Here is an 18670-nt window from a genome sequence, read left to right on the forward strand (position 1 = left end):
ACCACGCAGGCCGTTCCTTCGCTCTCGCGTGGCCGTACGTGCAAAAATAAAAAAATAAAAATAATAAAAGAAGAATTGTGACATCAATTGTGACGTCATAGCACCGTGTCCTGTCATTGGTTTGGTAAATAAATGGCCATAACTTGGGAACCACTCGTCTGATTAATATCAAACCTTGAAAAGGCACATACTCAGGTACCCAGCAATATACCTGGCAAGTTTCAATTAGATCACATTAGTGGTTGTCGAGATACAGCGGTCACAGACAGTCAGAGAGACAGACACACACACACACACATTGCTGGAATTATAGATAGATATAAAGTGTTTTTGTGGGTTTTTAAAATAGTTTTTGTAATATATATATATATATATATATATATATATATATATATATATATATATATATATATATATATATATATATATATATATATATATATATATATATATATATATATATATATATATATATATATATATATATATATATATATATATATATATATATATATATATATATATATATATATATATATATATATATATATATATATATATATATATATATATATATATATATATATATATATATATATATATATATATATATATATATATATATATATATATATATATATATCCTGGTGTTGGCGCAGTGGTTAGGGAAGCGGCTTGGGATCCAAGAGGTCCTGAGTTCAATCCCCGTTGGCCGCTGAATAAACACACCAGGGGGTTGATTCAGCTTGTCATCCTTCCGAGGTCGGCAAAATGAGTACCAGTGTGCGCTGGTAGAGGGGCACTGCATCAGCGACACAGTCGCGCTTCCAAGAAATTATAGCTACCCTTGCAGCAAAGCTGCCATATGCAAGAAGAAGAAGAAGATTAACTAATCTTTGAGTAAGAGTCCCCTACCTTACGACCATCTTAACTCTCCTCTTCTTTACTCTCAAGCTATGGCCCCTGGTCCGATCACTGTCGACTCTGCTGAATAATTCATCTTCACTTATTTTATCTCTACCTTTCATTATCTTAAACATCTCCATCATATCTCCTCGTAACCTCCTCCTTTCTAGTGTATAAAGCTCCGTCTCCTTCAGCCGCTCCTCATAGCTGAGTCTCGCTCGGCCCGGAATCAATTTAGATGCCCTGTGCTGAACCCTCTCTATGGCGTCTTTGTCCTTCCTGAACTGTGGTGACCAAAACTGCACACAATATTCCAGATGTGACCCTCAATAAATTCCTGTACAATGTTTACACCACCTCTTTTGATTTATAATTGATCCCCCTCCTTATACAACCTAAAACCCTATTTGATTACCTCTAGCTGCCTGGCACTATGCTGCCTGCTTACCTCCCGTATCTATTACCACCCCCAGATCCTTCTCCTGTGTGACACACTCCAAAATTACCCCATTACATCATGTAATCTCTATTTTCATTGTTCTTCCCCATCCTCAACACATTACACTTATTTGCTCAGTTTAATTCCATCTGCCAATCTTTTGCCCAATCTATGCAAGTATCAATACTTTCCTGAATCTGATCACCACCCCCTCTGCTATCCACCTCATCTCCTCACCTCATGTGTACCAAATATGTATCATTTACAATCATGTGTACCAAATATGTATCATTTACAATCATGTGTACCAAATATGTATCATTTTCAATCAGGTGAACCATATATGTATCATTTACAATCATGTGAAACAAATATGCATCATTTACAATCATGCGTACCAAATATGTATCATTTTCAATCAGGTGAACCATATATGTATCATTTACAATCATGTGAACCAAATATGTATCATTTACAATCATGTGTACCAAATATGTATCATTTACAATCAGGTGAACCAAATATGTATCATTTACAATCATGTGTACCAAATATGTATCATTTACAATCATGTGTACCAAATATGTATCATTTACAATCATGTGTATCAAATATGTATCATTTACAATCAGGTGAACCATATATGTATCATTTACAATCATGTGAACCAAGTATGTATCATTTACAATCATGTGAACCAAATATGTATCATTTACAATCATCTGTACCAAATATGTATCATTTACAATCATGCGTACCAAATATGTATCATTTACAATCATGTGTACCAAATATGTATCATTTTCAATCAGGTGAACCATATATGTATCATTTACAATCATGTGTACCAAATATGTATCATTTACAATCATGTGTACCAAATATGTATCATTTTCAATCAGGTGAACCATATATGTATCATTTACAATCATGTGAACCAAGTATGCATCATTTACAATCATGTGAACCAAGTATGTATCATTTACAATCATCTGTACCAAATATGTATCATTTACAATCATGTGTACCAAATATGTATCATTTTCAATCAGGTGAACCATATATGTATCATTTACAATCATCTGTACCAAATATGTATCATTTACAATCATGCGTACCAAATATGTATCATTTACAATCATGTGTACCATATATGTATCATTTACAATCATGTGTACCATATATGTATCATTTACAATCATGTGTACCATATATGTATCATTTACAATCATGTGAACCAACTATGTATCATTTACAATCATGTGTACCATATATGTATCATTTACAAACATGTGTACCATATATGTATCATTTACAATCATGTGTACCAAATATGCATCATTTACAATCATCTGTACCAAATATGTATCATTTACAATCATGTGTATCAAATATGTATCATTTACAATCAGGTTTACCATATATGTATCAGTTACAATCATGTGTACCAAATATGCATCATTTACAATCATGTGTACCAAATATGTATCATTTACAATCATCTGCACCAAATATGTATCATTTACAATCATTTGTACCATATATGTATCATTTACAATCATCTGTACCATATATGCATCATTTACAATCATGTGTACCATATATGTATCATTTACAATCATGTGTACCAAATATGTATCATTTACAATCATCTGTACCAAATATGTATCATTTACAATCATTTGTACCAAATATGTATCATTTACAATCATCTGCACCAAATATGTATCATTTACAATCATGTGAACCAAATATGCATCATTTACAATCATGTGTACCATATATGCATCATTTACAATCATGTGCACCAAATATGTATCATTTACAATCATCTGTACCAAATATGTATCATTTACAATCATTTGTACCAAATATGTATCATTTACAATCATGTGTACCATATATGTATAATTTACAATCATGTGTACCATATATGTATCATTTCCAATCATGTGTACCATATATGTATCATTTCCAATCATGTGTACCAAATATGTATCATTTCCAATCATGTGAACCAAATATGTATCATTTACAATCATGTGAACCAAACATGCATCATTTACAATCATGTGAACCAAATATGTATCATTTACAATCATGTGAACCAAATATGTATCATTTACAATCAGGTGAACCAAATATGCATCATTTAAAATCATGTGTACCAAATATGTCCCATTTACACTCATGTGTACCATTTATGTATCATTTACAATCAGGTGAAGCATATATGTATCATTTACAATCATCTGTACCAAACATGCATAATTTACAATCATGTGAACCAAATATGTATAATTTACAATCATGTGTACCAAATATGTATAATTTACAATCATGTGTACCATATATGTATCATTTACAATCATGTGTACCATATATGTATAATTTACAATCATGTGTACCAAATATGCATCATTTACAATCAGATGTACCAAATATGTATCATGTACAATCATTTGTATCAAATATGCATCATTTACAATCATGTGTACCAAATATGTATCATTTACATTCATGTGTACCAAATATGTATCATTTACAATCATGTGTACCAAATATGTATCATTTACAATCATGTGTCCCAAATATGTATCATTTACAATCATGTGTCCCAAATATGTATCATTTACAATCATGTGTACCATATATGTATCATTTACAATCATGTGTACCATATATGTATCATTTACAATCATGTGTACCATATATGTATCATTTACAATCAGGTTTACCATATATGTATCATTTACAATCATGTGTACCAAATATGCATCATTTACAATCATGTGTACCATATATGTATCATTTACAATCAGGTTTACCATATATGTATCATTTACAATCATGTGTACCAAATATGCATCATTTACAATCATGTGTACCAAATATGCATCATTTACAATCAGGTTTACCATATATGTATCATTTACAATCATGTGTACCAAATATGTATCATTTACAATCATGTGTACCATATATGTATCATTTACAATCATGTGTACCAAATATGCATCATTTACAATCATGTGTACCATATATGTATCATTTACAATCATGTGTACCATATATGTATCATTTACAATCATGTGTACCATATATGTATCATTTACAATCAGGTTTACCATATATGTATCATTTACAATCATGTGTACCAAATATGTATCATTTACAATCATGTGTACCAAATATGTATAATTTACAATCATGTGTACCATATATGTATCATTTACAATCATGTGTACCAAATATGTATAATTTACAATCATGTGTACCATATATGTATCATTTACAATCATGTGTACCATATATGTATAATTTACAATCATGTGTACCAAATATGTATCATTTACAATCATGTGTACCAAATATGTATAATTTACAATCATGTGTACCATATATGTATCATTTACAATCATGTGTACCATATATGTATAATTTACAATAATGTGTACCAAATATGTATCATTTACAATCATGTGTACCAAATATGCATCATTTACAATCATCTGTACCAAATATGTATCATTTACAATCATGTGTATCAAATATGTATCATTTACAATCAGGTTTACCATATATGTATCATTTACAATCATGTGTACCAAATTTACATCATTTACAATCATGTGTACCATATATGTATCATTTACAATCAGGTTTACCATATATGTATCATTTACAATCATGTGTACCAAATATGCATCATTTACAATCATGTGTACCATATATGTATCATTTACAATCATGTGTACCATATATGTATCATTTACAATCATGTGTACCATATATGCATCATTTACAATCACATGTACCAAATATGTATCATTTACAATCATGTGTACCATATATGTATAATTTACAATCATGTGTACCAAATATGTATCATTTACAATCATGTGTACCAAATATGTATAATTTACAATCATGTGTACCATATATGTATCATTTACAATCATGTGTACCATATATGTATAATTTACAATAATGTGTACCAAATATGTATCATTTACAATCATGTGTACCAAATATGCATCATTTACAATCATCTGTACCAAATATGTATCATTTACAATCATGTGTATCAAATATGTATCATTTACAATCAGGTTTACCATATATGTATCATTTACAATCATGTGTACCAAATTTACATCATTTACAATCATGTGTACCATATATGTATCATTTACAATCAGGTTTACCATATATGTATCATTTACAATCATGTGTACCAAATATGCATCATTTACAATCATGTGTACCATATATGTATCATTTACAATCATGTGTACCATATATGTATCATTTACAATCATGTGTACCATATATGCATCATTTACAATCGCATGTACCAAATATGTATCATTTACAATCATGTGTACCATATATGTATCATTTACAATCATGTGTACCATATATGCATCATTTACAATCATGTGTACCATATATGTATCATTTACAATCATGTGTACCATATATGTATCATTTACAATCATGTGTACCAAATATGCATCATTTACAATCATCTGTACCAAATATGTATCATTTACAATCATGTGTATCAAATATGTATAATTTACAATCAGGTTTACCATATATGTATCATTTACAATCATGTGTACCAAATATGCATCATTTACAATCATGTGTACCATATATGTATCATTTACAATCAGGTTTACCATATATGTATCATTTACAATCATGTGTACCAAATATGCATCATTTACAATCATGTGTACCAAATATGCATCATTTACAATCATGTGTACCATATATGTATCATTTACAATCATGTGTACCATATATGCATCATTTACAATCACATGTACCAAATATGTATCATTTACAATCATGTGTACCATATATGTATCATTTACAATCATGTGTACCATATATGCATCATTTACAATCATGTGTACCATATATGTATCATTTACAATCATGTGTACCATATATGTATCATTTACAATCATGTGTACCAAATATGCATCATTCACAATCATGTGTACAATATATGCATCATTTACAATCAGGTTTACCATATATGTATTATTTACAATCATGTGTACCAAATATGTATCATTTACAATCATGTGTACAATATATGCATCATTTACAATCAGGTTTACCATATATGTATCATTTACAATCATGTGTACCAAATATGTATAATTTACAATCATGTGTACCATATATGTATCATTTACAATCAGGTTTACCATATATGTATCATTTACAATCATGTGTACCAAATATGTATCATTTACAATCATGTGTACCAAATATGTATAATTTACAATCATGTGTACCAAATATGTATCATTTACAATCATGTGTACCAAATATGTATAATTTACAATCATGTGTACCATATATGTATCATTTACAATCATGTGTACCATATATGTATAATTTACAATCATGTGTACCAAATATGTATCATTTACAATCATGTGTACCAAATATGTATAATTTACAATCATGTGTACCATATATGTATCATTTACAATCATGTGTACCATATATGTATAATTTACAATCATGTGTACCATATATGTATCATTTACAATCATGTGTCCCAAATATGTATCATTTACAATCATGTGTACCATATATGTATCATTTACAATCATGTGTACCATATATGTATCATTTACAAACATGTGTACCATATATGTATCATTTACAATCATGTGTACCAAATATGCATCATTTACAATCATGTGTACCATATATGCATCATTTACAATCAGATGTACCAAATATGTATCCTTTGCAATCATGTGTACCATATATGTATCATTTACAATCATGTGTACCATATATGCATCATTTACAATCAGATGTACCAAATATGTATCCTTTACAATCATGTGTACCATATATGCATCCTTTACAATCAGGTGTACCAAATATGTATCATTTACAATCATGTGTACCAAATATGTATAATTTACAATTATGTGTACCATATATGTATCATTTACAATCATGTGTACCAAATATGTATAATTTACAATCATGTGTACCATATATGTATCATTTACAATCATGTGTACCATATATGTATAATTTACAATCATGTGTACCAAATATGTATCATTTACAATCATGTGTACCAAATATGTATAATTTACAATCATGTGTACCATATATGTATCATTTACAATCATGTGTACCATATATGTATAATTTACAATAATGTGTACCAAATATGTATCATTTACAATCATGTGTACCATATATGTATCATTTACAATCATGTGTACCAAATATGCATCATTTACAATCATCTGTACCAAATATGTATCATTTACAATCATGTGTATCAAATATGTATCATTTACAATCAGGTTTACCATATATGTATCATTTACAATCATGTGTACCAAATATGCATCATTTACAATCATGTGTACCATATATGTATCATTTACAATCAGGTTTACCATATATGTATCATTTACAATCATGTGTACCAAATATGCATCATTTACAATCATGTGTACCAAATATGCATCATTTACAATCAGGTTTACCATATATGTATCATTTACAATCATGTGTACCAAATATGTATCATTTACAATCATGTGTACCATATATGTGTCATTTACAATCATGTGTACCAAATATGCATCATTTACAATCATGTGTACCATATATGTATCATTTACAATCATGTGTACCATATATGTATCATTTACAATCATGTGTACCATATATGCATCATTTACAATCACATGTACCAAATATGTATCATTTACAATCATGTGTACCATATATGTATCATTTACAATCATGTGTACCATATATGCATCATTTACAATCATGTGTACCATATATGTATCATTTACAATCATGTGTACCATATATGTATCATTTACAATCATGTGTACCATATATGTATCATTTACAATCATGTGTACCAAATATGTATCATTTACAATCATGTGTACCATATATGTGTCATTTACAATCATGTGTACCAAATATGCATCATTTACAATCATGTGTACCATATATGTATCATTTACAATCATGTGTACCATATATGTATCATTTACAATCATGTGTACCATATATGCATCATTTACAATCACATGTACCAAATATGTATCATTTACAATCATGTGTACCATATATGTATCATTTACAATCATGTGTACCATATATGCATCATTTACAATCATGTGTACCATATATGTATCATTTACAATCATGTGTACCATATATGTATCATTTACAATCATGTGTACCATATATGTATCATTTACAATCATGTGTACCAAATATGCATCATTCACAATCATGTGTACAATATATGCATCATTTACAATCAGGTTTACCATATATGTATTATTTACAATCATGTGTACCAAATATGTATCATTTACAATCATGTGTACAATATATGCATCATTTACAATCAGGTTTACCATATATGTATCATTTACAATCATGTGTACCAAATATGTATAATTTACAATCATGTGTACCATATATGTATCATTTACAATCATGTGTACCATATATGTATCATTTACAATCATGTGTACCAAATATGTATCATTTACAATCATGTGTACCAAATATGTATAATTTACAATCATGTGTACCAAATATGTATAATTTACAATTATGTGTACCATATATGTATCATTTACAATCATGTGTACCAAATATGTATAATTTACAATCATGTGTACCATATATGTATCATTTACAATCATGTGTACCATATATGTATAATTTACAATCATGTGTACCAAATATGTATCATTTACAATCATGTGTACCAAATATGTATAATTTACAATCATGTGTACCATATATGTATCATTTACAATCATGTGTACCATATATGTATAATTTACAATCATGTGTACCATATATGTATCATTTACAATCATGTGTACCAAATATGTATAATTTACAATCATGTGTACCAAATATGTATCCTTTACAATCATGTGTACCATATATGTATCATTTACAAACATGTGTACCATATATGTATCATTTACAATCATGTGTACCAAATATGCATCATTTACAATCATGTGTACCATATATGCATCATTTACAATCAGATGTACCAAATATGTATCCTTTGCAATCATGTGTACCATATATGTATCATTTACAATCATGTGTACCATATATGCATCATTTACAATCAGATGTACCAAATATGTATCCTTTACAATCATGTGTACCATATATGCATCCTTTACAATCAGGTGTACCATATATGCATCATTTACAATCAGGTGTACCATATATGTATCATTTACAATCATGTGTACCATATATGTATCATTTACAATCAGGTGTACCATATATGCATCATTTACAATCAGGTGTACCATATCTGTATCATTTAAAGTCAACTGTACCATAAATGTACCATTTTGGATCAGATGTACTGAATGTGCAGCATTTTATATCAGCTGGACCATTAAAGGAACATTTACGATAACCGATTATCTGGTCTCAGTTGTAGTAGTGATGCACCATAGTCATAGCCAGTTGAAAGCATCATGTCACCACAACAAGTGGATGCCAAAAAAAGGATTAGTTGGTTATTGATGAGGAATTTGTGACTATAGATGAAGCATTTAGGATCCACTGGACACATGCAGTATTTTGGAACAGCTGGACCATAAATGAGACATTTCGTATCGGCTATTCCATAGGTTAGGTATTTAGGATCCACTGCACCATATATGAGGCATTTCGGATCAGCTGTACCCTAAGTGCAGCATTTAGGATTCTCTGTGACATAAATCCAGTATTTGAACCATGGCGATGTTATTACATGACGTGGTCATTCCGCTCTTCATATCCAGACTCAATAACTCATCGAAAGTGAAAATAATGTACCTGTATAATAATGTCTTCTTCTTCTTCTTTCAGCTGCTCCCGTTAGGGGTCGCCACAGCGGATCATCCGTATGATCCGCATCGTGATTTGGCACGTTTTACACCGGATGCCCTTCCTGACGCAACCCTGGTCACCTCTTACGACACAGGGATATGGTACACCTATTTTAACCAGAGTATACACCGGCCCAGTATACTGGTACTCATTTCGCCGACCTCGGAAGGATGACAGGCTGAGTCAACCCCCTGGTGTATTAATTCAGTGGCCCAACGGGGCTTGAACTCAGGACCTTTTGGATCCCAAGCCACTGCCCTAACCACTGCGCCAATACCAGGCTTACCTGTATAATAATGTACATCTGTATAATAAGGTACACCTGTATTGTACCTTCCATCACATATTCCCTGATCCTAGCTTCATCTCATGACTTTGTTATCCCCAATGGACAGTGCACGGCGAGCGTTTTTACAGAAAGAGCAGGCAGGTGAGATGGAATTCCAGGTGAGTTGGACTTTAAACAGCAGAAGGAAAACAAAAAAAGGTGAGGGTGAGAGAATTAGTGGCATTTATCCAAGAAGTATAGGAGGGGTGCTTTGGAGGGGAAAAGGGGGGGAGGGGTAAGGAGGGAGAGGAGGAGAATGAGGAGCATCGAGGAGCATCGAGGAGCATCGAGGAGCATCGAGGAGCATCGAGAGAGAGAGAGAGAGAGAGAGAGAGAGAGAGAGAGAGAGAGAGAGAGAGAGAGAGAGAGAGAGAGAGAGAGAGAGAGAGAGAGAGAGAGAGAGAGAGAGAGAGAGAGAGAGAGAGAGAGAGAGAGAGAGAGAGAGAGAGAAACAAGTTAAACGGTAGCGGAAGGTTCTACACAAGAGAAGAGCTGAAAGATAAGGTGACTGAGCAAGAGGAGCCCAGAGCCGTAAGTGGAGGGCATGGGAGGACAATGTGGAGGGAGTGTGGAGGGCAATGGGGACAGTCGGGTGGCCCTAAGTGGGTTTTAGATAACTTTCACCCCAAAATGAAACAGGAATGGGTATGAATTGTGTGGTATATCATGTATGAATAAAATACCTGCATCACAACTATTGAGGGTCTTGACAGGATTTATTATTATCACTCTTATGCAGTCTACGGTTGCTGGTTGCATTATTGCTGGGAGCGCAGCTGTGTCGCTGATGCAGTGTTCCATGTTTTCAGTAAGCTGGTACTCATTTTGTCGACCTTGGAAGGATGACAGGCTGAATCAACCCACCTGGTGTTATTTAACAGCATGACTGGGCTCAAACTTAAGACCCTAAGATCGTAAGGCAGCCACCTGAACCATTTAGCCAACACCGGCATTCTTGAAAGTTTGATTAGGAGACGTTTCGGTTAAACTTTTAAAATGTAATTATATTTAGAAGATCACGTAATAACTAATAAATAATATTACAAAGTGTTGATGTTAAATGGACATTGTACTGAAAATTAAACTAGATGTGCTGGCTGTGTGTGTACCTGTGTATGTACACACACACACACACACACACACACACACACACACACACACACACACACACACACACACACACACACACACACACACACACGTTGTTGCTTTGAACTTCTGTTTGATATTCCACACCAGTTTTACACAATGTGAAACTTTACTTAAAACCATCTCTAACCATAGCTGTTTGGAAGGCTTTATTCCCCGAAGGGTTGTCATGAACACTGTATCGAGTTTCAAGTTTCAAACAAGGAACTTATTGTGCTGTAAATACACGCCCGATGAGATTTCATTATTCTGCTGACAAAGAGCCACGAACTTAAGCAGTGATCTGGGTCTCAATTGCTGAGTTGGTTCAGCAAGAATAAATACCTGGGATTTAAATTTGGGGTTCAAACTCAACTTTGCTGACATTTCAACGTATATAATAAGAGATGTAAACACTAGCCAACGAACCTCAAGCTACTCATATTGAGATCCAAGTTTATGTATTGTATGTTCAAACCCTCTGGTCTTAATCCATGGCATGAACCTCTCCATCCTTCATCTCTGGATGGAAGTAAAAGTTTTGCTAGGAAAAACTAACACGTTCAAACAGGACTGAGTGAAAATAATTGTTCTGAATGAAACAAAACAAACTCGAATAATAATGGTTATCAATCTGTGGCACTGTGTATAATTGGTCACAAACACAGGTCAGATCCACCACTGCTTTCGTAACAATCTTAACATAGCCTAAAATCCAGTTATCTAGCTATTAAATGTTATTCAGCTTTAAAACAATCTCAAATAATAAAGGTTATCAATGTAGAAAACCACTCTAATAATAAAAGTGATCAAACTTTGAAACCTATCATAACATAGGTTGTCAACACAAACTGACAATAATGGTTATCAATCTTTCAAACAAACTGTGATAATAAAAATTATCAATCTTTACAATCAACTCTAATAATAAAGGTTGTCAATCTTTAAAACCAATCTGCCTACATCAGACACAGTGTGTATGTGTGTATTTGTGTATTTGTCTGTCCCCCTTCATTTGGGATGATTTGAGAAAGGTTTTTTTTAGGATAGAAAACTCAAAAAACGTTTTTCATGAAAGAGTTCAATACCGGGTTGTTGTGTTTTTTTCCCAACTAAAATGGCCGCCAGTCTACCAGTCGGCCATCTTTGATAGAATCGTGAAAAAACATAACGTATATACCATCATGTGTTGACTTTCTGCCAAGTTTGAACAAAATTGGTCCATACATGTCCGAGATATGGCTACGGACGGATGGACAGATGGACGCAAGAGACCCAATCCCCATAACCCCCCCCCCGTTTCGGACCAAGTCGAATGGGGGCTAATAATAAAAGTTATCAATCTTTAAAACCATTTCTCATAATAAAGAATATAAATCATTAAAACCAAGTCTTATAATAAAGGTTATCAATCTTAAAAAGAAACTCGAATAATAAAGGTTATCATTCTTAAAAAGAAACTCGAATAATAAAGGTTATCAATCTTAAAAAGAAACTCGAATAATAAAGGTTATCAATCTTAAAAAGAAACTCGAATATTAAAGGTTATCAATCTTAAAAAGAAACTCGAATAATAAAGGTTATCAATCTTAAAAAGAAACTCGAATAATAAAGGTTATCAATCTTAAAAAGAAACTCGAATATTAAAGGTTATCAATCTTAAAAAGAAACTCGTATATTAAAGGTTATCAATCTTAAAAAGAAACTCGTATATTAAAGGTTATCAATCTTAAAAAGAAACTCGAATAATAAATGTTATCAATCTTTAAAACAAACTCGAATAACAAGAAAAAGAGTAAGCAGAGATTGCAGACCCTCCCCAGGACTTATTTCATGTGGTGTTTGCGTGGTTTTATGTGGTGTGTTTTGTGTGGTGTTTGTGTACGGGTGTGTTAATTAATTAACAATAGACATAACTAGAACTGACACTTTATAACTGCTGGCAGTGATGACCGGGTACCAAGACGACACATTTTGATGCAACCTGACCCTGAACCATGACGTTTATTATTATGATTCAAATGAATTCAGAATGGGATTAAAGTAAATTCAATTCAAATCAAATGGAAGTCCAAATAGGTACGAGTCCTGCATTGGAGTAATCAGAAGGAACCCGAACAAGCAAAGAGCAAACATGAAGTCATCAGGAGGAACCTGGATAGGATTCACAGTTCAGCTGCTACTTCTCCACCCTCAAACCCATCCAGTTACAGCCAAGTAAGCCATATTCAAAAAATTTAAAAAATAAAAAAGAACCCAGATCAAAAAATTTAAATATTTCTGGCTGCTGGACCACGTGTCAGATCAGGTTGAAATTTCAAACATGTATTCCACATCATTACTGGATCATAATTGTGAAGTTTCACATCGATTGATTAAGCAGTATGACTGCAGTTCACTTAATGGTTAGGAAGGTGGGCTTGGGATCCTAGGATTCTGAGTTCAAATCCCACTCAGCTGTTGAATTAACACCGGGTGGGGTTGACTCTGCCTGTCATCCTTCTGAGGTTGGCAAAATGAGTAGCAGCATGCTGGTATCCTGTGTTAGAGTGGTGACCTGTCCAGAATGGTGCCCAATCACCAAGGAGACTGCTTCGGCAGCACAATTGCTCTGGACAGAGTATGGTCCTGATGGAGGGAAGGAGGGATGGTGGGCTTGGGGTCTGAGGATCCTGAATTTTAATCCTGCTTTACCATTGAATTAATACCAGGTGGGGTTGACTCAGCCTGTCATCCTTCCAAGGTCAGCAAATTGAGTACCAGCTTACTGGGATGCTTGAGCCATTCAAGTATCCTACATCAGAGTGACAACCTGTCCAGGATTGTGCCAAATAGCCCAGGTGACTCCATACAGAGTATGGCCTTGATGGATGGTTAAGCAGTTCAAAATATATTTTTTGAAGATGTTTCCTCAATCCAATATGGCTGCCAGACCATATGACATCAATTATTCATGAATATCCTGGTATCCCCAAGGCTTGGGGAACATTTGTGTGACGTTTCCCCTCGATCTGTCCAGCCATTTTGAAAAATAAGATTTTCATAGGTTTTAAGGTAAATCCAATATGCCTGACAAACCATGTGTCTGATGATGTCTTATGTGTCACTCTTTTGTTCCTCATGGATAGGCGGTCATACGTGTAGAGTTTTGCCTTGATTTGTTCAGTCACTTCAGAGAAGATTTTTGAAGGTTTTTCTTATTTTAAAACAATACGTCTGCCAAATCACGTAACAGATGACGTCATGAATTCATTTTCTGTGGAGCATTTTATCCCTAGATGACCCTCAGAGATTTTAATACTGATTGGATGTAGTGTTCTACATGAAATTATGACGTCATAACGAGGGCATGTATGACGTTATAAAAAAAAAAATCATGCTCATTCACCATTAGGAGGACTTACTATGTGCCAAGTTTCAATTTTTTCCTTGGTGTGGTTTCGGAGATACAGAGGTCCAAAGTTTTTCTGTTTTTACCAATATGGCTGCCACACCACGTGACATAGGACATCATAATTATCATTAAAACATTCTACATGAGTAGTCGCACCAATGGTGAAAATTACGTCTCAATCCAACAAGCGGTTGCAGGGAAAAACACAAAAGTTCTGTGCAGACAAACAAACAGACAGACAGACAAACAATCAAACAAGCAGTCATAGACTGGTACTTACGAAATCGTCAACTTGACCTCTGACCTTGTCTCATCAAAGCTGTCTCTAGAGAAGGTAGCAACGCAAACCAGAAGTTTCTACGATGATTCTGTACCAAACCATCAAAATCGAATGTTTGACCTCACTGTGACCTTGACTTTTGACCGATTTTGACCAAAATCTAATCAGCACTAGCCATCACCCTCCTGAATCACGTGGTGTAATTTGACATTGGTAGCTTCTTCCGTTCTCGAGTTATCGTGCCTACAAACAAACAAACACAAACAAACAAACCAACACACAAACAGATGACGGAAGTCATCAGATTTCGTAAGTAACAAATGGAGGTGATCAACATACTTGTCAAAAACAATTTTTGGGGGGCCAAGTAATAACAAAATCGACTGAGCAACATAAATACTTAGAAAAATCTTCGATTTTGCAAATATCAAATGGACCCAAATACAATACCCTCTCCTCCAGTGAGGGTAATAAAGACTATTGAGCTTGACAATGTCACAGATATCAGTATTTGGTATAAAAGACTTCATCGTTCAATCACTGCATGCCTTTTTTCAAAGATTGAACTATTATTGACAAAATGATTGATCATTTACGAATATAATATTGATTAGCCTGATCAGTTCCCTCCACTGCCACTCCCCCTCCCACGTCAAATAAAACGGATTTAACTTTATACCACAAATGGTCATTCATGACATCACATATGCAACTTTGTCAATAAGGAGAATTTAAAAAAAAAATGTTTTTTATTTTATTTTCGAGTGCAAACCTAATTAGTATATTCTCGAGGATTTGTTGCATCATTATGTTTGAACATTTAAAACACCATAATGGTCCAGCTTATTGTCCGACCTGGTTTTCATTGATGGATACTCGTGACGTCATTATACCGACAAACATTATCCGTGAAGTTGCTGTTATTGTTTTGTAAAAAGAGGAATAAGTAATCATATTTGTATCATTCAAGTTTCAAAGTCAATTTCAGAAAATCCAAACTACCTGACGTGGATGAAAAGGTGGGAGAAGGATCACATTGTCAACTACAGAGAGTGAACGCCTTTTGATGGTCATGAATGACGTCACATGTTCTCCACTGACACATCAGTCACACTCAGTATCGAGTTGCAGTCTCTCAGGGCTATAATCTGTTCGTTTTACGGACTACTTTGATATCGACGAGACCTCGTAGTGGATAATGGAATAAACTATGATCATTTGTACTCCAACAAAGGATCTCCAACAAATCTTCCAGTGTTTCATAAATCTACGATGAGTCCATTTGCAGCTCAAGCCGCAGTGTCAGACTCCGCCTTGCCCGATGCCATTCTCAGGGCTTGTTCTCATTCCAACCGCGTGTACCTGGAGCCACGTTCAGGTCCGCAAAAGCCTTCTGTGGATCCTCTTTATGGTGGTGCATGGGGGCTTCCAGGGAAGATGCACCAAGATCGGATGATAGTTCAAACTGCTGCTAATCAGGGCTGTTATAATCATAACTTGTAAGTTTTAACTTCAAAAAAATAAATGCCAGTTTGTCAACACTGTATTCAGATTGTTTTTGTCCGTTTGAGAAAGCATGTCCTTCTTTCACCCTGAAAATGACCTGCCTGCCGGAGAGACACCATCACACAGAGAGGGAGAAGAAACTTTTCTTAACATTGCGCAAAACTTTCAGAAAGTTTGCAAACATTATGATGTCATTTTGAAAGACAAATCCCAGACGGTGTTGGCCCAAGACAGTGTCCGCATTGAGCTATGGCCACCTGATGGATTGCCCGGAGAGGGGTGGACAAAACCGACTGCTTGATGACTTGTCTGACACAGGGCCGAGTTGGACAATTCTCCGTTTGTACCCATCTTGAAACACTGTTCGTCTCGGCGGCTCCTGGCCCGATCTTGGCACAGCCGTTATCCGCATACTGATTACCGTGTTGGACAGGAAATAATGGGAGGGGAAGGAGTGAAAAAGGGACGGAGAGCAAGGAACATAGAGTGCAAACACTCGGTTAGGTGAGGAGAGCGTTTATGTTCCATCGAGAAACAGGACGATGTTGGCGTATAAGGTGAGTGAGGCTGTGATGCAGGGAGAAGACGAGCTGGAGAACTCAATATCCCCTGTTTCATTTATGTATTATAATTCGAAGAGTAACAAATATAAAGTGGAGTTAGATGGAAGTTATGTTTGATGAATATTTAATAGAACACCTGAACCTTGGACTCAGAATTCCAAACGTTTGCTGTCACTTCATGTTGCCTTGGACAAATGCTGTTTACATCATGTTGTCTATTCACACCCCTACAAATGTCCTTACTGTAGAAAACAATGAAAAAGCAAAAGGATAATGATATTTTCCACTTTTTCGCAGAATTTATCCACTTTTCTGAAAGTTTTTCAACCTCTCTACAGAAATTTCCCAATTATTATCCAACTTATCCAAATAATGTCCAACTTTTCTGAGAAATATTTAAACTTCTCCCAAAAAATTTCCAACTTCTCCCAGAAAATGTCCATCTTTGATCATACATTTCTGTCATCCCTAGAATGCTTCATCTTTTTGGGGAAATTTCCTACTTTTCCTTGTTTTTTTTCCTCCCAAGAAAATTTCCACCTTTCCCCAGAAAATTATAACTTTTCTGAGATGATATCCACCTTTGACCCCAATTTTTCACCATTCAAGGAATTTCTTTTTCTGGAAAATTTCACACTTTCCCAACAAATTATCCTTGTTTCCCAGAAAACATCCACTTTTCCAAAACCATTTTCCCATAAGTTTCCCAACTTTCACAGAAAATTCCCTTCCAAGAAACTTTCTTCCAAGAAACTTTCCACTTTTCCCAGAATTTTTCAATCTAACCACAGAAATCTGCTTTATCAGACAGTATAGGTAACACAATAAAGTAAATGTAACACGGATTTTCTGGCTTGGTCGAGGAGATGAAGGGGTAAAGATTTGGTCACGCAGCACAACCAGTACATAGAAGGTTGGAGATCATATTCTGTTTAGGTGTGATGCCTTAGGGACATCTTCAGGTATGATGTACAGTTGGATTGTGGTCCAAAAGAATTGTACAACTTGGTTTATGAAGGGAGGAGGGGGGGTCACATTGCACACCCAGTGTGTGTATGTGTATGTGTATGTGTATGTGTATGTGTATGTGTATGTGTATGTGTATATGTGTGTATGTGTGTATGTGTGTATGTGTGTATGTGTGTATGTGTGTATGTGTGTATGTGTGTATGTGTGT

At 34.0% G+C, this 18670-nt stretch overlaps 2 protein-coding genes across 6 annotated transcripts in view; one reads left to right on the forward strand and one right to left on the reverse strand.

The window, feature by feature from the left end:
• Positions 1-18670, reverse strand: part of LOC147010394 (uncharacterized) — a 52903-nt gene that overhangs the window by 9370 nt on the left and 24863 nt on the right. The window lies entirely within an intron of this gene.
• KCNJ10 (potassium inwardly rectifying channel subfamily J member 10) overlaps positions 10986-18670 on the forward strand; it is a 48299-nt gene continuing 40614 nt past the window's right edge. Inside the window, exon 1 of one of the 3 annotated variants that reach the window (XM_085859340.1) lies at positions 10986-11153. Coding sequence is in view for 2 of the 3 variants with exons in the window: in XM_085859337.1 (XP_085715463.1) it covers positions 17450-17487 (38 nt within the window). In the remaining variant the exon portion in view is untranslated. Of the gene's footprint in view, positions 11154-16441; positions 17488-18670 lie in introns of those variants that run through there. The other 2 variants (XM_085859337.1, XM_085859339.1) reach the window with 2 other exon arrangements.

This window comes from Eptatretus burgeri, chromosome 16, assembly GCF_056783735.1.
Source record: "Eptatretus burgeri isolate ZD-2024b chromosome 16, Ebu_testis_v1, whole genome shotgun sequence".
NCBI classification, from domain to species: domain Eukaryota; kingdom Metazoa; phylum Chordata; class Myxini; order Myxiniformes; family Myxinidae; genus Eptatretus; species Eptatretus burgeri.